Source organism: Mobula hypostoma, chromosome 4 (genome assembly GCF_963921235.1).
Source record: "Mobula hypostoma chromosome 4, sMobHyp1.1, whole genome shotgun sequence".
Taxonomy (NCBI): domain Eukaryota; kingdom Metazoa; phylum Chordata; class Chondrichthyes; order Myliobatiformes; family Myliobatidae; genus Mobula; species Mobula hypostoma.
This window is the reverse complement of record NC_086100.1, coordinates 36,811,364-36,835,748: the sequence shown is the minus strand read 5'-3', so window position 1 is coordinate 36,835,748 and position 24,385 is coordinate 36,811,364. Positions and strand designations below refer to the sequence as shown.

The 24,385-nt window shown below is 41.4% G+C and overlaps 2 protein-coding genes across 7 annotated transcripts in view; one reads left to right on the top strand and one right to left on the bottom strand.

Moving 5' to 3' along the window:
• iqcg (IQ motif containing G) overlaps window positions 1–24,385 on the top strand; it is an 83,638-nt gene that overhangs the window by 27,727 nt on the left and 31,526 nt on the right. For 4 of the 6 annotated variants that reach the window (XM_063045625.1, XM_063045624.1, XM_063045621.1 and 1 more), the window contains 4 exons: window positions 13,872–14,015; window positions 16,017–16,146; window positions 22,615–22,862; window positions 24,010–24,138. In XM_063045625.1, coding sequence (XP_062901695.1) covers window positions 13,939–14,015; window positions 16,017–16,146; window positions 22,615–22,862; window positions 24,010–24,138 — 584 coding nt within the window. In that variant the 5' untranslated portion in view covers window positions 13,872–13,938. Of the gene's footprint in view, window positions 1–13,871; window positions 14,016–14,924; window positions 15,266–15,297; window positions 15,437–16,016; window positions 16,147–22,614; window positions 22,863–24,009; window positions 24,139–24,385 lie in introns of those variants that run through there. The other 2 variants (XM_063045626.1, XM_063045627.1) reach the window with 2 other exon arrangements.
• On the bottom strand, window positions 7,601–13,645 carry rpl35a (ribosomal protein L35a). Its single transcript, XM_063045629.1, has 5 exons — window positions 13,531–13,645; window positions 13,297–13,334; window positions 12,590–12,742; window positions 8,657–8,801; window positions 7,601–7,673 (listed from the first exon to the last, which is right to left on the bottom strand). Exons 2-5 carry the CDS (start codon window positions 13,305–13,307, stop codon window positions 7,650–7,652), a joined length of 333 nt encoding a protein of 110 aa, XP_062901699.1. The 5' UTR covers window positions 13,308–13,334; window positions 13,531–13,645; the 3' UTR covers window positions 7,601–7,649.

Here is a 24,385-nt window from a genome sequence, read left to right as displayed (position 1 = left end):
ATAACCTAACATCTAACTCTCCTCTGTTCCCAAAACCATCCCCACAAACCCAAACAATACAACGAAAACTGAGCTGCAGCCTCAATGAAGGTCGCAGCTTGACACTACCTTGAGCAACAATCAAGGGGAATATCTTTGATAGGGTGAGGTCAGGGTTGCCGTGTTGAAAACAGGTCAATGAGAGAAATATATTTATTTCTTTAAAGGCCTTAAGTAAATCAGTGCCATTATTTAGGTTTTTCTCTCTGTATAACCAGATCCCATTGCTCATTTTTTTTTCTCTGTGGTCAAACTTTCATCCAAAACATCCATTGTGTGAGTGGACTAGTGTAGGAGAGGGAACTTGAGGCTTTGGCAGGGAGGCACAGGTAAGGAGCAGGTAAGGCTGTTGTAGTGGTTGAATAAAAAGTCACTAAATTACAGCTAATTAAATAAAGGGATGATGCAGGATCAGGTGATGTGCTGTATGTAGCTGCATGCTGTGGAAGCTGGTTGACCCCATTGTGGTTCCTGGTGACCACACTTTTGCAGCAAGTGTTGGCTGCTTGAGGGATTCAGGCTCAAAGTTGATGACCTGGGATCTGAATTTCAAACACTGCAGCACATCAGGGAGGGGGAGAGTTACCTGGATTCTCTGCTTCAGGAGGTAGCCACACCCATTAGATTAGCTGCCTCAAATTCAGTCTGTGGTCAGGGGCAAGAGGGTGTGACTGCGAGTGAGGTGGGAAGTGGGATCCAAGAGACAGTGCTGGAGGAGCCTCAGTCCAACAGGTATGAGATTCTTGCTCCCTGTGTGGATGAGAGTGGGGGCTGTAGGAAGGACAAGCTACCTAACTGGCACTGTAGTTCAGGGAGCCATTCAAGAGAGGGAAAAGAGAGAAATGTGGTGGTATTTGGGGATAGTATATTCAGGGAAATAGACAGAACTCTCTGTCATGAGAATAGAGCATCCCGAAGGATATGTTGTCTGCCTGGTGCCCGGGTTTGAGATATCTTATCTGACCTGCAGAGGGATTTGCAGAAGGAGGGGAAAGATCCAGTTGTCGTGGTCCATGTGGGTACCAATGACATAGGTAGAATGAGGAAAGAGGTTCTGCTGAGGGGATTTGAGCAGCTAGGGACTAAATTAAAAATCAGAACCAAAAAAGTGGTGATCTCTGGATTACCACCTGAGCCACGTGCAAATTGGCATAGGGTCAAGAACATTAGAGAGTTAAATGCGTAGCTCAAGGATTGGTGTGGGAGAAGTGGGTTTGAATTCGTGGGAAATTGGCACAGTATTGGGGAAGAAGGGAGCTGTACCAATGCGATGGACTCCACCTGAACTGTGATGGGACCTGGATCCCAGTGAATGGCATAACTAGGGCTGTGGATAAGGCTTTAAACTAAATAGTACAGGGGTGCGTTCAACAGATTGGAGAAGTATGGATAAAGTAAAAGAGAGATGTGAGGATAAAGTTAAAAAAGCAAAAGAGAAAAGTAAGAGTGGAGTGAAGAAAAGTCAAGTGCAAAAGTTTACAAGATTTTAAAACCACAATGAGTGTAAGGTCACTATCCGAATGCCCATAGTATTCGAAGTAAGGTCAGTGAACTTGTGGCACAAATCAGTACAAAAAGGTATGATTTAGTGGCCATTACAGAAGCGTGGTTGCAGGCTGGAGAGGATTGGGAACTAAATATCCAAGGATATCAGGTAATACGGAAGGATAGGCAGGAAGGTGGGGTAGCGCTCTTAATTAAGGTTGGGATCAGGGTGATAGAGATGATATAAGATCTAAGGAGCAGAATGTTGAATCCATCTGGGTAGATTAGAAATAGTAAAAGGAAAAAAATCACTGGTGGGAGTTGTCTATTGGCCACCGAATAATAAGATTACGGTGGCACAGGCAATAAACAGAGAAATATCTGAGGCATGTAAGAATGGAACAGCAGTTATCATGGGAGTCTTTAACCTGCACATAGATTGGGACAGGAGAGGGAAGGATGGACCTAAGAGCTAGAAAGTTGATTGGCAGATCTTCCCCTTTCCCCCTCCTGTCTTTTCCTATCATTTTGGATCTCCCTCTCCCCCTCCCACTTTCATATCTCTTCTTTCAGTTAGTCCTGACGAAGGGTCTCGGCCCGAAACGTCGACTGTACCTCTTCCTATAGATGCTGCCTGGCCTGCTGCGTTCACCAGCAATTTTTATGTGTGTTGAATGTACACATCTACTTTGGGAGATTAATTCTGAAGAGAGTCAGCAGCTTTAAATTCCTGGGCTTGAACATATTGGATGACCAGTCCTGGATCTGGCCTATAAATGTTGCAGCATCTTTACTTTCTTTGGAGTTCAGCTTATTATTTAACTTTTAACAACCTTCTGCAGACGTACTGTTGAAAGTATCCTGACTGGTTGTGTCATAGCCTGGTACGGCAGCTTGAATGCGCAGGAACGTAATAAGCTGAGAGTAGTGGACTCTGCCCAAAGCATCATGGGCACATGCCTCCCCAATATTGGTAGCTACAGGAGGCGCTACCCCAAGAGAATTATAATCAAACATCTTCAATGCTTGGGGTTAATCCCACACAACTAGGTTCAAAGAGTGTAGAGGCTGTCTCATTAAGACAGGCGTACAGCAACCCCAATCAGAGCCTTCATAGATGACCACATGGTGACAACTACACCAGTCCCATGCTGCAGATGTATCCTCCAGGGGACAATGACGCTCAACGCATGGGTAAAGATGAGCTTTAAGCCAGAGAAATCCAGGTCTCTGCTGTTGAAATAAAAGGCAGTTTCACCGACAAGTTCTGTTTCTCTTTGAATGGGATTGCTATCTCATCAATCTCTGAGAAATGAGTTGATATTGTCTGGAGAAGGTCTGACTGCAGGCTAGACTCGGCTGCCACCCGGAAGACCACCAAGGAGTTACAAGTCTGGTTCGCCAGTGCGGATGAGTTGGGCCTACCTGGCAAGTTCAAGGCCTGGATCCACCAGCTTGGTATCCTCTGCTCCATGCTGGTGCATGACATACCCACACTTACAGCTGAGGCTCTTGAAAGAAAGATCAATGGCTATCTTCGAAGATGGCTGGGCCTCCCATAACCTGAGCAGCATTGCACTGTATGGGAAGAGAAATAAACTGCTGCTTCCCTTCAGCACCCTGAAGTTCATGCTTTTCCATGCAAGACAATTGTTGCTGTGCAGATTCCAGCATCCCTAAAGACTTGTCTGTCCAGACCTCAATGCCTGCTGACAAGAAATGAAAGGCTAAGGACCTGGTGATGGCTGAGTCACAGGGATCTGATTGGGACAGTGGCGCCCTGTTAGGCAGGACTTGGCAGCTTCCCTTCAACCTGTTTTGACAGGACCAGACACAAACTTGTCCAGGAAGAGGTGCGAGCAGCAGTCAAGAAAATGCATACCTCTAGGACAGTAGGAATGGGGCAGCAGGGAGATTGGACAAGGTGGAAGCATGTGCTCACAAGTGGAAGATCTGGTCCAACATCTGGCAGGAAGAACCCCTTTATGTAAAAACTTTTTTTTAATCTTGAGAATACTGCTGATATACCATGTACTGCTCCAAGTGGTTTTCTTACCTATGCATAAATAATTGCACATGATAATATATTCAACTTTTTACATCACACCTGTGGTAAAATGCATTTTCTATCCATCTTTGTCTTCTACCATTCTACTCATTTGCTTCATTTTTAAGCTTAGCATAATTTACAAATATTGAAACTCCAGTTTAGCAATGTTAATATACATTTTAAGCGACATAATGGACCAGTGGTCATAATAAACCAACACAGTGCCAACATCTCCCCATAGTCCAAAAGAAAATTTATTACACCTTTTCAGTTTCTGCCCTTTAGCTAGTTTGCTTCCTGCGATCTAAAAATAATTTCAGTAAATATAGGGTTTGTAAGTTTGGGTAGAAACATAATGGTAATTATAATCACGTATTTACTTCTGGAAGTTGCATTGCAAGTAATCTTTCCACTGAGAGTGGAACTAGCTGTCAATGGCAGTGGTAGGTGCAAGTCCAATTGTAACATTTAAGAGAAGTTTGTATAGGATCCTGGCTGAGGGGTGTGGAGAGCTCTGGTCAGGCTGGCACATATTATTTGGATCAATGGGCCTGTTTCTGTGTTGTATTGCTCTATGAACTGCTGGAGGCTCTCAGCAGCTCAGCATCTGCAGAGGTAAAAGAATGGTCACTAATTTGGGTTGAGATCCTACCAATGAGGCAAAAGGAGCAGCTGTCCCCAACCACCGGACTGCAAAGCATATGCTACCGGTCCGCGAGGAAACGATATGAGCCAGCTGCACCTATCCTCATTCCCTGACACAAACTGTTGAACTTGAACATAAGGTTGCCAACTGTCCCGTATTTGCCGGGACATCCCGTATACAGTATTGGGTTAAATTGGTTTGTCCCATACGGGACCGCCCTTGTCCCATATTTCCCCCGCTAAGGTAGAGCATTCCTATGAAACCTTTCGTGCCGAAATGGCGTAAAGCAAAAAACCAATAATTAATATGGCAAACATTTTTGAGCGTTCCGAGACCCAAAAAATAACCTAACAAATCATACCAAACACATAAATCCAGGAATGATATGATAAATACACAGCCTATATAAAGTAGAAACAATTTATGTACAGTCTAGTCGGGAAGATGAAGGCAAAACAGATTTGTGGGGGGAAAAATCAGCGCGTATGCGCTTGCACACACAGGTGCCCGCGCAAGGCTTCATGGTTATGGTATTCTTTCTTGGGGTAAAGTGTCCCAGGATTTGACTGCTACTTTTGGGAGTGAGAAAGTCGGCAACCCTAACTGTAAAAGACATGTTGAGGTGAGTTTAACCCTTTAACCCTGCTTGAACACCCCCCACCCACAAGAATATTGTCAATATTAAATTGGTCCGTGGTGCAGAAAAGGTTGGGGACCCCTGTTATAATGGACCATCTGCATGCAGGATTAGTTTGATTAGGTTCAGTAGGTACATTTAATGTCAGAGAGAAATATACAATATACATCCTGAAATTCTTTTTCTTTGCAAACGTCCACCAAGAGTGCCCCCCCAAAGACTAAATGACAGTTATATGTTAGACTGCCAAAGGACTCCCCCACCCCCAGCCAAAAAAAAAATCGGTGCCCTCCACTGAGCACTCAAGTGTGCAGCACAGCATCAAGACAGACTTGCAGTATCCTGGTACTGCGAAGACTACTTGTTCACCTGGTAATTCAACATATCACAGACACTCTCTCTCCCCAGAGGTGTCCCTGTTTCACATCGAGGGGAGATGTAACAAACAACTCGCTGATTTACGTTAAGTCTGTTGCATTACCTTTTCCGAACTCTGCGCCCAAAGAATTGGCCCTGAGGCTCAGGCCTCTGGGCACGCAGCCGGCAGCTAACCCACTGCTCCCAATGTTGTGTTCTCCTGTGACACCTCAGTCAGGGGCACCGGCCTTGAATCAGCCCGTCTTCAGAGCCATGAAAATCCAGCGCCCTGATGGTTTGCTAGTCTTCCAGGCTAGGTGACATTATCTTATAGTTTGGCACATCATAGGCCAAAACATCTTGTGCTCTGTTCTAGTGGCTTTGCTTTAGTTTTGTCTTTTGTCATAAATCCATGGTAATCGTCATTCAGCCACTAGTAACATTAAATATAGACCAATTACCCAATTTCTTTGCTCTTTTAGAGAATTATGAAATATCCTTTTAGCCTGTTTTTCTGTCAAGGAAAATTCCAGCTTTTCAAAGGTCCCACTGGTCACCTTACACTATGAACTTCACTTGACTAAATGTATTCCCAGCAGCTTGCCACTGATGCTATCTAATTTGCTGAATGGTTTGTTTGGTTGTTTCTGTCCAGGATTCCCCATTTCTTCCTGGGGTTATGGAGCAAGTTACCTTTCACACACACAACCTTCCATAAAACCATTAACCCCTGGTATGTTGATAATTGTAATGTTGAAAATTTGATTACCTCTGCTGGAATTTATTTCCACTTTGTTCTCATATTCACACATTCCATCTTTAACTCCTAAGCCATTAATAAATGTGCTCCAGCATCATAATTACATAAGTTGTAAATAATCAGGCACATGCAGGTTTTGTAAAGGGAAAATCCAAGAGTTCTTTTTCTGGTTGACATTTAATTAAGTTATGGAAATACATTTTGTAATTTATAACTTGGGTCTAAGCATAAAAGGTGTGGTCATTACATTTCATGTCACCAAGTAGGAAAGATGGCTACTTTTGTAGTAAGACTACAAAAACAGGTTGTTTGATGGGCAAGAGGTTTCCACCTCACATCCAAAAGGCAGATTGCTGGGAATTAAATGCAAGAGGGAGGTTATGCTAGTTATACGGGGAAATGGTAAGACACTCAGGATATTGTGTAGTTTTGGACTGCTTAATTAAGCATATTAAGGCATTAGAGTTTAGTAGAGGTTACTCAACTAATAAGGAGTTGGCAAATAAAAAAGGAAAGGTTGTACTGAAGTTTAGAAAACTGGTTGTAACGTACAAGAGCCAGATGGGACTATAAGGAATGGATGTAAAAAGGACAATCCTCTTATGAGGAATCTGTAGGAGAGGGGAAAAAGATCCAAGGAACCTGTTTAACATTGAAGTTTTCCTTTTTCTCCTTCCAGACCTACACTAGTCTTTGGAACTTTTTCCTCAAAGGGTGATGGAAGCAACTTTTTAATTATTTTTAAGGGATAGTTGCTTGATAAGATTGAGAGTTTGACTGGGAGGGGGGAGGAAGAGAGAAGTTTGGAGTCATTGGTTGCTATTGACCAACAGGAATGTGCAATTTTGCTGTATTATTAAATGGTAAAAGGAGCTCATAATTTATACATTTTCATATTAGAATGTTCAGCATCTGCCTTTACCTTTTCACTTATGTTCTTTCAACTCTTCCCCCCCCCCCGCCTTTTCTAGAACTTCAAACTGATTTGATTTACAACCTTTTCTGCCTTGACAGACGTTGACCTGAAACCCAGGCCATTTCTTCGCACATATGCCACTTGACCTAAATGTTTCAAGCATTATCAGTCCAACTGTATCTAATTGTCAATAAATCTCTTCTATGCTTCTGCCTCCATTACTGTAAGAGTAAACAGCTGACATTTTGGGCTGAGGCCCTACTTCAGGACTTCTCAACAGTCTTCCATGCCCATGCAATTCTAGTACTCAACAAGATAATTAAATGCAGTTAGTGACTGAGCTTCAACCACACTCTCATGCAGCTTGTACAACCTACAAAGATTTTGTGCACAAACTCTCCTAACTCCTTCACTATTAAAATCTGTCAGCTTGTATCATTTAACATACTAAAATAGAAACTGAAATTTTAAACACCAAAGAAAGGACTTTCTACAATAAAATTTAAAACTGGGCAGTTTTTCAATTTTACTTGGAACAGTTGACACAGCTGCTCGTGGAAAATACTCATCTATTGCCAGTTTCAATACTAAGGGAATAGTAGATTCGAAGATCGCTTAACACCCATCAATCATACAAATCCTTGGGTTTCTTTAGTTGCCATTGTACGGTACTATATGAAATAACAAAACAGTAAAGGCATTCAACCAGATAATTTAAACCACTTGGCTATTTATTTTCAATTTATGTACAGCTTTGTTTTAAATTCTTGATGGGTACAGCATCTGCAGAAGAAAATAAATTTAAGAATATTAGAGAAAATGAAACATCCGCAAACTGCTTAAAGCTTCAATTAAACTCCTCAATAAAAACAAATTTTTCTCAGGGTTGTTTATGGCAACATAATAAACTTACTTTGAACTTTAAGTACATTTAACTATCCCTCGTGGAATATGCAGTTACCTAACTCCAAATTTATTCAGTGCCAAATCCATGTTTTACAGTGTCCACCTCTTATACAACTAAGGACAGTCAAAGTACCTGCAGCCAACAAAGTCTCCTAGCTTGAGTTATTTTACTCAAAACTGCCCAACAACAGTAGAAGCAGAGTGCAGTATAGTATTTACCAAGCATTTCTACCAGACCATGCTTTGCCATACCCCAGGAGCATAATTAAAAAATGGAAAACTGGTTTCTGTCCCCAGTTTAGAAATGTGTCTAAGTTTCTAATAATTCTACATCTATAATCAACATCAGTAATACTATCAAACTTGGTGAATATTTCAGATTAATTTTCAGATGGCCAGGTAAATACTGGGCAATGGGGAAATGTAGAGACTGTAATTACATGTTCTGATCTAAATAAATCCAAAACTACCAATCATTACAATTTACCATAAACTTTTAATTGATTCAACCAGCACAATGCCTATATATATTAACTTTATCACATGTATATCTAAACATACAGAGAAATACATTGCGTCAAATCAGTGATGATTGTGCTAGGTAGTCCACATGTGTTGTCATGCTTCCAGTGCCAACATAGAATGCCCACAACTCAATAACCCTAACACACACAGCTAAAACTGAAAAGTGTTAGGATAACTGTTATGCTACTACGCCACCCCCTTCTATCTCTCATACTCAATGTTTAAACTGCAAACTATTAAGATGTACAAATTAAATAACCAATAAACTTGACTTTTTTTGATAATAAGCAAACCAGATGACAATATAAACAAAAAAAATTGCTTCCTGTACTTACCACCCGAATCCTGTGCCCGATAGCTTTTGCAGGCAGGTTACTTTTGAATTTAGCACGGACCATGCCACTGTTACCATGAGACCGAGTCACTTTACCCCAAATAACGCGAGTTTTATTTGGTTTACCACCAGGAGTGACGGTATTGCTGTAAAAAGGAGCAAAAGTTGCATTTCAACACACCCATTTATTTAATGTGAATTCCTCAAAAACTATAGATGGTGGACATCTGAAATAAGAAATAAGATATACCCGAATCAAGCAAGTGGAGAGAAACAAAGTTAAAAATGAAAAGTAATTCAACTGAAACATTATAGAAAATACCAACTACAGGTGACACACATAAAAGTTGCTGGTGAACGCAGCAGGCCAGGCAGCATCTATAGGAAGAGGTACAGTCAACGTTTCAAGCCGAGACCGTTCGTCGGGACTAACTGAAAGAACAGCTAGTAAGAGTTTTTAAAGTGGGAGGGGGAGGGATGGAGCCAAGAGCTGGACAGTTGATTGGCAAAAGGGATATGAGAGGATCATGGGACGGGAGGCCCAGGGAGAAAGAAAAGGGGGAGGGGGAGCCCAGAGGATGGGCAAGGGGTATAGTGAGAGGGACAGAGGGAGAAAAAAGGAGAGAGAAAGAAAAAAAATATATATATAAAAATAACGGATGGGGTATGAGAGGCATTAACTGAAGTTAAGAGAAGTCAATGTTCATGCCATCAGGTCGGAGGCTACCCAGACGGAATATAAGGCGTTGTTCCTCCAACCTGAGTGTGGGAAAGCAGGATCTCCCAGTGGCCACACATTTTAATTCCACGTCCCATTCCCATTCTGATATGTCTATCCACGGCCTCCCGTCCCATGATCCTCTCATATCCCTTTTGCCAATCAACTGTCCAGCTCTTGGCTCCATCCCTCCCCCTCCTGTCTTTTCCTATCATTTCAAACACCCCCTTCAAATCTCTTACTAGATCTTCTTTCAGTTAGTCCCGACGAAGGGTCTCTGCCCAAAACGTCAACTGTACCTCTTCCTATAGATGCTGCCTGGCCTGCTGCGTTCACCAGCAACTTTGTGTGTTGCTTGAATTTCCAGCATCTGCAGATTTCCTCGTGTTTGCGACCAATTACAGGTTTATTATTTTATATGAAATCAAAGTAATGCAAATAGCTCAAATTTTACAACTTGAGAAAAACGCTTAAAATAACAGGATCACATCCCCAATCCTCTATGCGCAGGCCCAAAAATCCAAGCATCTGCGATAGAACAAATTAACAATTTCAGCAGCCATAAAACAGTTCACTAAGCATGATCAGCAAGTCTACCTGCACACGTATTTCATGATTATAATAAAAAGGATCTAAAAATAAATTTGTTGAAATACAATCCAATTTACCAAATTACTAACAATTCTAAAGTGCAGTTTTGTTTAAGATATAGAAGGAATTCTGAACCAGGATTCCCAAATCTATTTACGATAGATTTCAGAATTTTCTCTCCATTTACAAAATAGTCTACACTTAATTCTTCTCACCAAAATGTACGTAACCCCACACTTATGTTGTATTCTACCTACTACTACTTTACCCACTCTCTCAACCTGTCCAAGTCCTTTGGCAAACTCCCTTCCCCAAGCGACACCTATTCCCCACCTACTTTGATATAATCTGCAAAAATGGCCATGATTCCATCTCACGCTCGAAATGAAAAGCTGCTGTCCTAAATGTGACCCCTGCAGAACTCCAGTCACTGGAAGCAGTTCTGAAAAGGTGTGTTTTACTCCCATTCTGACTTCAAGCAATCAATCTATGCAATTTATCTGTGCTAGTACCGTGTCTAATATCAGTCTCTTATTTTGTTTAGAGTGCCTGTGACCCAAAGAATTCTGCAAATCCAAGTAAATAACATCCACCTGCTTGGTACATCCTCAAAAAATTCCGATTGGTCAGGCAACAGCTCCCTTTTAACAAAACAGCGCTGACTTTATCCTGTATCATATACTCTCATGTACAGTGAAATGTCATACTTAGTACTACTCTAAAATCCTACCAATCACCAAGGCCAGACTAATTTACCTAAAATTTCCAGTCTTTGCCCCCCGCTTCTTAAATATCATTACATTAGTGATTTTACAATCCCCAGGACCCATTCCAGTGATTCTTGAAAGATCATTATTAATGTCTCCTTAATATCCTGCTATCTTTTTCAGAATTCTGGGGCAGAGCCATCTGGTCCAGGTCATTTACCCACTGTTGACTCTTAGCTTCCCTCTCTGCTGTACTGCCCCCCCACTGAAAACTGATGGAACATACTTATTTATCTCCTCTACCAATTCCGTGTTCTCTATTACTTCCACAGCATGATCTTCAAGCAGTCCAATGTTGACTGTTATCTCTCTTTTACTCTGATCTACAAGAGCACTTTGAATCTTATATTTTTATGAACTAAATTAGCAAGTGAGAGAATGGTATCATTGCAAGGCAAGAGCCATTTGAAAAGAACAAGTCTTGTCAAGATTTAGTCATATTTAAGCCAATAAAAAGGGAGGTGTAAACAGAGTGGCCATTGTGGGAGTGGGCCAGCATTAAGAGTAGTCAGGCTCTAGTGACAAGAAGCAGAGGCTAAGGGTGCTGTGTCATTTCTCATCATTTGTTTTGATTATGAAGCTTTGGCTTGAGAAGTTGGACCCAAAGACAGAATAAACACGACAAGAGAAAGTGACCCAAGTGAGTGCAAAACTCAGAGGTTCAGAGAGGCACAGGCAACAAAAAGTAAGCCTTTTTTACCATCTGTAAATCCTTAGTTCAGTGGAGGCAGTGGAATGCTCCTCCTGGGAGATGTGGGCTATCGGAGTACCTGACAATCTCTCTGACTACATCTGCAAGAAGTACACCCAAGTTCAGCTGGGGACAAAATCAAGGAACTGGAGCTGGATATACTCAAGACCATCTGTGAGGGAACACCCAGAGTGCAGGTTTCAGATAACAGACTGGTGACCACCAGGAGAAATACGGGGAGTAAGCTGTCAATGCAGGACTCCCCTCAGCAATGAGTACAGCATACCCCTTTGGATACTGCTGGAAGGAGGTAAGGGGTGGGGGCACTGTACTACTGTTCAGGGCCAATCAATCAGAGGGGACATAATGGAGAGCTCATCCACTGAGACAATGAGTAAAACTCAAAAATAGAAAGAGTGCAATCACTGATGGGATTATACTACAGACCACTCCCCCACCCACAACAGCCACCGTGATATCGGGGAACAGATACACAAGCAGGTTAAGGAGAGGTCTAAGAAAAATACAGTTATTGTCATGGGGTCTTCAACTTTCCCAATGCAAACTTGGACTTTCTTATTGTAAGTAGTTTAGATGGGGCAGAATTTGTTATGTGCACCCAGGAGGGTTTCTTAAATCAACATGTGGATAGTCCAACAAGATGTGGTGCTGATCTGGTGTTAGGTAACGAGCCTGGCCAGGTGACCAAACTTTCAGTGGACATGCAGTTGGGAAGCAATGACCACAACTCCTTAAATTTTAAGATAGCTATAGGTAAGATTAAATTCAACCTTGTGGGAGAGTACTAAACAGGAGCAGGGCAAATTATGAAAATTATTAAGGTACCTAAACAGGGATTAGGGAAATTGAGAACAGCTGATTTTGGGCAAGCCCACACCTGTCATGTGGACGGTGTTTAAAGAACAAATGCACAGAATACAGGATGATGTGTTCCAGTGAGGACAGAAAAAGATGGCAAGGTAAGAGAAACTTGGACAGTGAGTGAGGTGATGCAATTAGTCAAGAAGAAAAAGGACGAGCATGTAAAGCTTAGGAAGCTAGAATAACAAATACACATTTCACTAAGCAATGAAGAAATTGTTGCATCGATAACAATTAGAAAACATAAACAGGATAATTTACTAGTGAATCAAAAGGTATTCTCACTTCTTTGCCTTGTACACATAGGCACATCTTTTGCCCAGGTAAAATTCTGTTTCATCACGGGAGTAAACACCCTCAATCTTCAGCAGAGCTGTATGCTCCCTTTGGTTTCGAAGGCCCCGTTTATAGCCGGTAAAAACAGCTTTGCACCACAATCTGAGGAATTAAAGTGAAAATGGTAAATGTCATTTAAAAATTATTTCATTTAAGACAACCTGACCTCTGACATAGCAACATTATATAGCTTTATAGAATTTATATATTTCATTTAACATTTTACCAGATCTTTTCAGATATCAATACATATATCCACATTTTCAATTTTAAAAAGACGGTATCAAATAACTTCCAAATTGATCACATAGCCCGATATAATTATTCCCTTGACATTCAAAGAAGGCAAGCTCATTTAGCCAAAGTTTCAAGCAATTTGCCGAGAATTTTGCATCGAACAAATTTGGCAGTTAAGAATGTGGGATATAACGAGAAGATGGGTCAACGTATAGAAATTGACAATTATTGAGTTGTCATCGTTCATTTTAGGGATGCACACGGAACTAGGAAGCAATACCCCATAACCCCTTACACCCCCCCCCCCACTTCAGATACTGAATATAGGCGCTGTTCGCTCTCTCTGTCCAGCTCGAAGGAACTTTAACTCAAGCCCCGTAAGGACATTCAGTGAATAATCCGACCCCATGGCCTCTTACCTTCCAGGCATTGTGAGTGCGCGCCAGGCAGCCGGACCCTGTAAAACAGCGAGAGGCGTTTAACCACCAAGTGCAATCCGCTCAGTATCAAAAACATCCGCCAACACACACCCTCCCCAACAGCAAATAACCGACGCACGAACACTCCTGCACCAGCCCAAACGACTTTGAACTGCCTTAAGATCAATACTATGTCTTAACAGTTAGTTAATAGTCACAGCACTCAACACTCACAGCCTGCTAGAAAACCCAAGATGGAGGAAGAGGCCGCCGCACGGCACGCTGGGACTTTGGAAGACCAACCCCAGGCGCCGGTGGACACGACACTGTGCGGGTTGCGCCGAAATATCTATGAATACAAATACATTTATTTTGCTTAAACTGTCGAAAAGATTTTTTTATAAAATCAGATTCAGTTAAAATTCTAATTGGGAAACAATGTTCTTGAAAATTAAAGGTTTAAGGATTGAAAGTGATTTTTAAATGATTTTAGTTTACACTGTGTAAAAGCTTTAATTTATCAATGCATAAATGGATGCTTTTGGTCATGATAAACTTGCATGTGTATATTTCAGGCCAGCTGTGTGGACACCATTGTGTCCAATGTGAGTCCCGCACTGTTTCCATAACAACAAAACAACAATGGCTGGGATGAGGGCGTCGGGGGACATTCTCTGTGCTGATCCCAATGAATCGCTTGTAAATAATGAGGCAAGAGGGTGAGTTGCTCGGTGTTAATGCTGCAGGTTTGCACGTCAATAGCTACAACTACCTCAACTATACCTCTTCCCATCCCGCCACATGCAAAAATGCCATTCCCTATTCCCAGTTTCTCCGTCTCCGCCGCATCTGCTCCGAGGATGAGGCTTTCCGTTTCAGGACATCTCAAATGTCCTTTCTCTTTAAGGATCGTGGTTTCCTTTCTGCCGTCATCAATGATGCCCGCACCCACATCTCCTCCATTTCCTGCACTTCGGCCCTCACCCCATCCTCCCGCAACCACAACAGGGAGAGAGTTCCCCTTGTCCTCACCAGCACCCCACCAGCCTCCGGATCCAGCACATTATCCTCCGCAACTTCCTCCACCTTCAACAGGACCCCACCACTAAGCACATCTTTCCCTCTCCACCCCTCTCCGCCTTCCGCAGGGATCGGTCCCTCCGCGACTCCCTGGTCCACACGTCCCTCCCCACGGATCTCCCACCCGGCACTTATCCCTGTAAGCGCAAGTGCTACACCTGTCCCTACACCTCCTCTCTTGCCACCGTTCAGGGCCCCAAACAGTACTTCCAAGTGAGGCAACACTTCACTTGTGAGTCTGTTGGGGTCATCTATTGCATCCGGTGCTCCCGGTGCGGCCTCCTTTACATCGGCGAAACCCGATGCAGATTGGGGGACCGCTTCGTCGAGCACCTCCACTCCGTCCGCCAAAACAGACAGGATCTGCCAGTAGCCACCCACTTCAACTCTGCTTCCCATTCCCATTCAGATATGTCCATACGTGGCCTCCTCTACTGCCATGATGAGGCTAAACTCAGGTTGGAGGAGCAACACCTCATATACCGTCTAGGTAGTCTCCAGCCCCTTGGTATGAACATAGAATTCTCCAACTTCCGGTAATTCCCTCCCCCTCCCTTCCTCTATCCCTATGTCTCTCTGCCTCCTCCCCCAACTGCCTATCACCTTCCTCATGGTTCCGCCTCCTTCTACTACCCATTGTGTTTTCCCCTATTCCTTCTTCACTTTTCCTGCCTATCAGCTCCCTGCCTCCCCTCCCCAACCCTTTATCTTTCCCCTTACTGGTTTTTCACCTGGAACCTACCAGCCTTCTCCTTCCCACCCTCCCCCCACCTTCTTTATAGGGCCTCTGCCCCTTCCCTCTACAGTCCTGACGTAGCATTCTGGCCTGAAACGTCGACTGATCGTTTCCATGGATGCTGCCCGACCTGCTGAGTTCCTCCAGCGTGTTGTGAGTGTTGCTACAGTGTCTCGATTCGGTAGATGCATTACCTAGTGTGTTACTCAGCCAAAATGATCCACAATGGCTCTGCTGCAATGGAAGTGCTGGAGTTAGCCCCAGTGTCTGTAGTGAAGTGCTTTACCATGTCTTGAAGGAGGCATAAAATCATTTTACGTAAAGGCAAGTTTATTATTTACGGAACATACATCAAAGTTGCTTGAATTTCCAGCATCTTCAGAATTCCTGTTGTTTTCTATTATTTACGGTTATATTTCGTACTTTGAAGTGCATTGTTAATTGATTTGATGTGATTAGTTAAAATCACGTGCACAGAAGTGGAATTTACCTCACTGGATAACTTACAGCAAAAGGGTAACTTCACATTTATGACTATGCACCCTTAATTCTCCTGGGTTATTTACGCTATAATTTCTCATTATTGCTATTGCAGGCAATCTGTCTCCAGCAAACTACAAGAATTTATGTCTTGCACAGAGTTGCCTGTCCATTGAAGTTATTGACCTTTCCGTAGTAACAGATGCAAAACCACATCTCACCATTCACTAGTACTAAACAGCGACCCTGAGTTCAGATGGAATTTGGCCTGCTATTAATTCAGTCTAACAGCTTCTTCATTTATTGTCCAATCACAAGAAGTTATTTTAAACTTTCCTTATCTCAGCAAGTTGTTGGACTGATGGTAATTTTATCTTGGTTAAATTTAGCATTGTCTTTTTTTCTTCTCCTTTAATGAGAATAGGTCGATGAAGCAACTTTCCCAGAGTGACATTCTCCGGATTTGCAGTGTTCTGGAAGATTGTATCGATCAATTAACCATTCTTGGCCTCATTATGCCAGTCTCCTATGAAGAAAAGCCAGATGCAACACGTGTAAGCAATAGCATAAATCTATGTTATATCTACATCTACCAAAGGATCTAATAAATCAACTGTGTGCCAGATCATGATCAGTTTTATTGTGGGTGTAGACTCTTTTTATCACGTAGAGGAATAATTCAGGGGACCTGCAGCAACAAAGAGAAGTTAAGTATCATTAGTGGAAAGGTGAACTTTTTAAGATGCTAGTCAAGAAACTATTACCTCCTCAGTTCCCTTGTTATTTCTGTACTTTAATGTTGTTAAACTAACTGATTCCAACAGACATAGCAATTCTACCTACTGATCCTTTCAATTGTGTTAAATTGTGCCATGCAAGGATACTGCATCTACTTGCACAAAGTGCTAATAGGTTCTTGGCAAAATTCATACCTTTTGTGAGCATGTAGTTACAAAATTTGTGAGCAATTTAAAATTATCATAAATTGTGTAAATTACAAAAAAAGAAAATTGTAAATGCTTTAAGCATACAAAAGAATGGGATTCATACTCAATATCTGGAAAACTGATCTGTTATGGTGAAACATTGGAAAATATAACCCCCTATAATATTAGGCTGAATAGGCAGACAGGTAAATGAAATTTAATGCTGAGAAATGTATATCACATTTTAAAAGGAAGAATAGGAAGCAACAATACAAACCAAGAGATTCAATCCTAAAAGGGATATAAGAACAGAGAGTGTATATGCAGAGTTTATTGATAGTGGTAGTGCGTTTTAATAAAATGCTTGAAGTGTATGGGATTCTGGACTTCATAAAGAGAGATATAAACTACTTGCAAGGAAATCACAAAGAATCTTCATAAAATAATGGTTTGGACATAACTGAAGTATTACCCGGTTCTGGGCCACACTAGAAGGGATATTGAGACTTTGGAGAGGGTGTGGAAGGGATTTACAAAAATGATCCCAGGGACCAGGGAGCTTAGTTCAATCAATAGACAGGAGAAGCTGGGGTTCTCATCTTTGGAACAGAGGAAGTTACGCGGGGATCTGAGAAAGGTATTTAAGATCATGACAAAGTTGATTGAAACATTGGTGGTGGGTCAGCAACTCAAGGACATAGAATGATGGTGATTGGATAAGGAGCCAACAGTGACACGAGGATTTTGTTTAAAATGCAGGGAGAGGTGAGGGCCTGCAATGCATTGTGAGGAGTTGGTAGTGGTGGCAGAGTCAACTGTTGTGTTCAAAAGCGAGCTGATAAATATCTCAAAGGAAAGGATTTGCAGGGCTGTGGGGAGAGGATTGGGAAATGGGATTAACTCAATTATTCTTACTTAGACCAAGTATGGACTCATTTAGCTAAGTGTTTTTTTGTATGTTGTAATCATCCTGTGATTGTAATATGGTCAGGAGATTTCCCCTGGAATCCAAATCCTGCTTGTGTTTTTTAATAAAGCACGGATACTGGAAGATCACTGAAGAATGAGCTATGAGAGATGTGCGTATGTATCTCCCATAACCCAAAGGTTTAAGAGTAATTGTAGCACAGACTAGGGATTTTAACAGGGGCTTTGCTAGTTTGTGTAGTTGTCCCTATGTCGGACTTTACACGTATTTTGTAAGCTGTAGGAGAAAGCATCACTTTAAAAGGTAAAACAAATATTAAAGAAGTTGTCATTGCCAATGGATCATTGTGTGGATGTGAAGTAATCTCTGGTATTGGAGTTGCCCTCATTTTTTTAGATAAAGCATGGGACAGGCTGTTCTGCAGCACACCACCCAGCAACCCGTGGTAGCGATGTTCAGTTTCTGTTACCTTATCAGTTTATTTGCCTCTAAACATTGTTAACTGTTTAATTTCTTGCCGTATCAGGTACAATATTTGGTGAAAGAGGTCACTTTGACTTCCTGAAGAAAAGTTCTGATCCAAACGTTATTTCCTTTGGAGTTGCAGTGGCTCCCAAGTGTCATGTGTGATGATGAGTGTTTGAAAGTCCCCCCAACCCCAGTGCTGAATATGATCCTCCAAAACTTGAATTTGGCAGATCCACAGTAGTTTATGATGCTGGCAACCTTTATCTTGTTAGCCCAGAGCACAGTTTGTGTATTAATTCTACACAGAGGCCTGGGATTCTTCCTGCACGGCTCAGATAATATTGTAGGTTCAAATATTACCCTATGGCGTGTGTACATAATCTAGGCTGGTTCTCTAGCAGATTAATCAGTGAGTGAGAGCTGCACTGATTTAGATATCACCATTCCACTTGAACTTTTGACCCATCACCCAGCCTTGGTCTTGCTAAGTTACAATGGCTGCTGCTGTTCCTCACATTAAAGTTCAGAGTTCAAAGTAAAATTTACTATCAGAGTACATGCGTGTCTCCATGTACAACCCTGAGATTCTTTTTCCTGCAGGTATGCTCAACAAATCTATAGAACGGTAACTGTAAACAGAATCAATGATCAATAAACTGTGCAGATGTAAGTATAAATAAATAGCAATAAACAATGAGAGTATAAAATAACAAGATCATGAGTCCATAAAGTGAGACCATCGGTTGTGGGAACACCAGAAATAGAATTGTACCTTCTACCCGATGGCAGCAATGAGAAAAGAGCATGGCCTGTGTGGAGGGGCTCTTTGATGCTGGATGCTCCTTTCCTACGGCAATGTTTCATGTGTTTGGGCTCGTTGGTTGGGAGGGTTTTACCCGTGATGTACTGGGCTGAATCCACTATTTTTTGCAGCATTTTCCGCTCAAAGGGATTGGTGTTTCCATACCAGGCCAGTCAATACACTCTGCACACAACTTAGGAAAAATGATCAAAGAGCCGTGTGGAGGAGGTACAGAAAGGTTCATTACACAAGGCAGTAACCATTCAGCCTTTTCAAAGAGTCATGCTCCTATGTGGGCTTTGGGAGATGGCACAGTGGTGTAGCTAGCGGAGCCATTGCCTCTCAGCACCAGTGACTTGGGTTTGATGCTGACCTCTTGCACTGTCGGTGTGGAGTTTACACATTCACACTGTGACCATGTAAGTTTCCTCTGGTTGCTATCGTTTCCTCCCACCTCCCAAGTACGTGCAGGTCAATGGGTTAACTGTTGCTGTAAATTATCCCTAGTGTGTGGGTGTGGGGTAGGATCTGGGAGGAGTTGAGGGGAATGGGGAGAATAAAATATGATCCGTGTAAGTTGGTGGTTGACGGTCGGTGGAGACTCAGAGTGAGCGGAAGGGCCTGTTTTCTGCTGTATGACCATAACTACAACAACGCCTTTGCAGGCTTTATTTCAACAGGCATTTCTTTTGTGAGATCTTTTGATCTCATTGCAACCTCACGCACATGACTGAGCTGTCCTCAGATGAACTCGAGTCACATTTTGCTCAGGACCACTCCAGGCTACTGCTATTGATCCATGTCATACTTCACAGTTTGTTGCTCATGTAGGGAGGGCACCCAGACCCAAGTAGAGGAAAGTTCTACTATTCCTTCAGCCAACCAGTGCAGGTGGAGGATACTCGGGGATTTGACTGAATTGTAGGCTTCCCAAATGAGCATGGATTCACAAATGCACTTGTGTGGTACTGCTTTTTACCAGGTAATCCCTGCAACCTTCTTTCCAACAGCACCTGGTTGGTTAGACTCCTTGCATTTAAGATATCACTTGTACAAATGTTGAACTAACAACCTGTCCAGATTCCTCTGAGGCCTTGACTGTAGTCTCACTGAAAGGGTTCAGACAGAACATTGCTCTGAATAGGTGAAAGTTCACGATCCAGGGGTTTTTAACGTGTTGGAAAAAAAATCCAAAAAAAAAAGGAGATGCTGGAAATCTGATAATCAGAAAATGCTGGAAACAGGCCCAGCAGCATAGAGCTGTACAGGAGAAACAGGCTCTTTGGCTCAGTTTATCTATGCCAACCAAGGTGTCTGCTTGAGCAAGTTCTATTTGCCCAAATCCCTCCGAACCTTTTCTATCAATGTACCTGCCTAAAAATCTTTAAACATTATATTTGTACTGACCTTCCCCACTTCCTCTGGCAGATCGATCCATATACACGCCATTCTCTCTGTGGAAAAACTTGCCCCTCATATCCCCTTTCTGCTCTCACCTTAAACCCTGTATCCCCTACTTCTGGACTCCTCATCCTGGGAAAAAGACTTATCTGCCCCTCATGATTTTATTAACTTCTATAAAGGATGTTCCTTTTGATCAGAGATGGGAAGGAATTTCCTTAGTAGAAAGTGGTGAATCTGTGGAGTTCATTGCCACCGATGACTGTGGAAGCCACTTCATTGAGTGTATTTAAATTGGAGGTTGATAGGTCCTTGATTTGTAAGTGCGTCAAAGGCTAAGGGCAGAAGGCAGGAGAATGGGGTTGAGAGGGAAAATAAATCAGCCGTGATCGAAGAGCAGACTTGATGGGCTGAATGGCCTAATTCTGCTCTGATGTTTTATGGTCTAATATTTCTAAATTTAAAATAAAAAATGAACTGCAGACGCTGGAAATCTAAAGTAAAGCAGAGAGTGTGGGAAATAGCAGTTCAGGCTACATCTGCGAGAAGAGAAATTGAGTTAATGTTTTGGTTTGAAATGTTAATTCTTAGACCTGAAATATTATTGCTGTTTCTCGTTCGATAGATGCAGCCTGATCTGCTGAGTATTTCCGGCATTTTGTGTGTTTATTCTGTCTCTGGAGCCATCCCTCTACAAAAGCTAATTTCAGTGAAGAAATTCAGCACAACCTTCAGCTATCAAGCACGACCTTTGGCTGTTTGAAGATTATTGCCTCAAGCCTGATACAAAATCAATTTCTACTTTTGCCTTTATACCCATGTCTGAGATTTGGAATACCTATAACAGTTAGACAGAGAGAGCGGGAAAAAAACATGTTTTCAAAGCTTCCTTGAAAAATGCAACAACCCCAGTGACACCTGGAAGTCATTCAAAGTGGACCATGAACACTAAGGGTGCTATTGAAAACCCAGCTCAATGCATTAGGAAAACACAAACATCCAACACAAAGGGCAGACGAAGAAAACCAACCCTAAAATGACCGGTCCCCCCACCATCCATCTGGAAACTCCAGCTCCACTTGTGGAGTGTCTGTGGTTTCCAGACGGGTTTTTCAATCACCTCAGAACCCAGAGATCTGGAGTCAAAGGGAGTCATGTAAAAGTCTTGCAAAGTAAAACAAATATCAATTTCTCCTGTTAAACATCAATAGAATGTATATATCTACCCATCCTTTCCATCTTTCCCCCACTCCTTCCTCTTCCTCTCTTTATCAAAACTTGTTTCCCTAGTTAGTGATCTCGCAGCATTCCATCATCAATAGGTATAGTTAGCACATTAAAATAATTAACACATTATTCCTTCATGTTAATCATATCAGTTATCTGTGATTAGTCAAAAGATAGTTGTCTAGAAATAGTCTATTTTAACTTTGTGCATGTCTAAAAATGAAAAGTACAGTACAATTATGTTCCTCACATCACTTTTGTACAATTTTGGTATCCATACTATAAAATTAAAAGTAGACTGTAGCTTCCCTTTTATTTCCTCTGCCTCTCCCCATTTGTCAGGAATTTAAAGTTAGTTTTATTTCTACCTTTTGAACAAATTGTTACCTCTATTTCTCTCCAGAGTAGCTACCTGCCTGTGAGCCTTTACAACACTTTCTATTTTATAATTACAAACCTCATGAGTTGCAGTTCTCACACTGATAATTATCAGTTTAATTTGCAGTAAACTCTTGACACAAATCTCTGCTGTGTAGTTAATTTTATCCAACGATGCTGTGATTATTGAATGCATATAAACTGTGACATGTTAAGTAGATACACACCAATTCCAAACTATTTTTGATGCATCTGCAGTTTTCCCCTACCCCTCAGGCAGTGCTGCCTGATGTAGAATAGTTCCATGGGTACCACCTTGCCTATTCAAACAGGTAATGTCACATATCTCAGTAGTGCATTTTGTAGGAGTGGAACCTCATAATTTATCTTCACCCTTATCCTCTCTTTATCATTTAAGTTTATTTATTGTATAAATTGACTCTTCAAACTCAATGGTCCACACAGTTTTAAGTGTTGATTGCACCACTGTATTTCAGTTCAAACAAGTTATAAGAGTCGAATCACAAACAAGAGAAAATCTGCAGATGCTGGAAATCCAAGCAACACACACAAAATGCTGGAGGAACTCAGCAGGCCAGGCAGCATCTATGGGAAAGAGTACAGTTGACGTTTTGGGCTGAGACCTTTCATCGGGACTAGAGGACAAGTTAATAAGAGTCTTACTGTTCTGTCTTAAATGATTTTATGTCTGTAAAATACATGTGGCATTGTCACATTCTTAAAGTGTGTAGTGTACCAGATGATATTCCATATATCAACAAAATTTTAAATTATAAATTATATTCCTTAAAATTGTAAAGATTTTGAAAACCCTGAGCGCTACTGAATTTTTTTTTACTGCAAATGAAAATCTCACATTTTTCATCTCCAGAATATCAGGAATGAAATTGACCTGATACTGAAGGGTCAGAAACAAGTGGAGCCAAAATATCAGGATCTTCTGACTCTGAGGTCACAGGACAAGGAGGCTGGAAGGCTTCCTACAGACCAATTGACGGGGCTGAGGGATCAAATCCCAGAAGCTGCAGCACACCTGAAGAGGGGTGGTCAGCTTTTCAACACATCCCTGAAACAGAATCCACTTAGTGCTGATAATCTGGCCAAGGTACAGACTGACAGGTGAGATCACAACAACAAACATTTTAAGTACTAATTGTATTTTTGTTTAAAAATATAAGAATTAATAAGTACATAATATTATGAGCAGGAGAAAGTTGTCTGACCCTTTCGGATTGCTTCCCACCATTTATCAAGATCATAGCTGCTCTTCTACAACACCTCCATTTCCCTCAACTGTCCACAAATCCTTTGATTCTTTTAATTTCATAAATCTGTTGAACTCTGTTTTTATGAACAGTTACTGTCTCTTCTGAGTAGAGAATTACAAAGATTTGCCATCTCTCTATGAAGAACTTCTGCCTAATTTGCTCCCAATTTCTATGAAATTACTCCCACTTTGTCCAAAATCTCTGCCCAATTAACATCCAAATATAATCTGCAGCACCAGGGCTCCCAGCACATAAAATACGACCTCAAGTTGTAGTCTCACCTAACCTCAGTGGAAAAAACCTGCTTGCATTTACCCTATCAATACCCTCATAATCTTGTAAACCTCTATCAAATCTCAGAATAGCACCTTCGTCAAAGCTGGTGCCCTGATTTCACAATCTGTAGATGTTAAACACAATTCTGTTTCAGGTTATTCTTTGCAGTTAGCATCCTTTCAACTTAACTAACCTGATGAAGGGTCTTGGCCTGAAATACAAACTGTTTATTCCTCTCCATAGGTACCGCCTGTTCCTCTAGCGCTTTATGTGCATATTCTGAATTTCCAACATCTGTAGAATCTACGTAACTAAGCAACAGGATTCACTTCTCAACATCATGTCATATTGATACATGTGACAAGTTTAAAAATAAAAGCTGCAGATATTGGAATTCTGAAATAAAAACAGAAAAATGCTGGAAACAACATGTCAGTCATCATTTAATGAAACTAGAATTCTTTTCCTTTCCACGGGTGCTGCTTGACTTGCTGAGTGTCTCTAGCATTTTTGTACTGATCCATTTATTTATTTTAAATCTACATTGTTCTATTACAGTGGCAATGGTAAAAAAGACGTAATTAAAATGGGCTTAATAGTTTAATTTATTTCACTATCTGTTCAAGCTACCATTTAGAAATTAAATATAACATGGACATTTTTATTTTAGACCAATATATTCCTGATTATTAAACTGTTACTAGTTTTTATTCTCTTAATAGGCAATTTGCTTTAGATGTGATTACTAATACCCTGAATGAGTTGCACGTGTCAAGAACTTTCCTGACTCTACTGGATGTGATTGAGAGGGAGAAACAGAAAAAAATCAACATGCAAAATGCCATCATTAGGTGAGCCCTGTTATCAATGGTTGTCGTAATGTCTATATCGATGTCAACATGAACAGATTTTACTCTCCAATTGACTGCCTCACTGTATTCCCAACTGTAAATTAGTCATAGTCATACTTTATTGATCCTGAGGGAAATTGGGAAACTATACTTTCAGATCCCGTTCATTAGACTCTGGAACAAACTTAGCCATATTTCTCACAGCAAATCTTGGACTAGAATCTCTGTGTGTTAACTGAAATGGTCA

Excerpts from the sequence above, each read along its gene's own strand:
- rpl35a (XM_063045629.1), bottom strand. Across the intron at positions 8,802-12,589 it reads TATGTGTACAAGGCAAAGAA|CAATACCGTCACTCCTGGTG; the intron begins GTGAGAATACCT and ends TCCTTTTTACAG. Across the intron at positions 7,674-8,656 it reads TCGGGCACAGGATTCGGGTG|ATGCTGTACCCATCAAGAAT; the intron begins GTAAGTACAGGA and ends TTTCTTCTGCAG.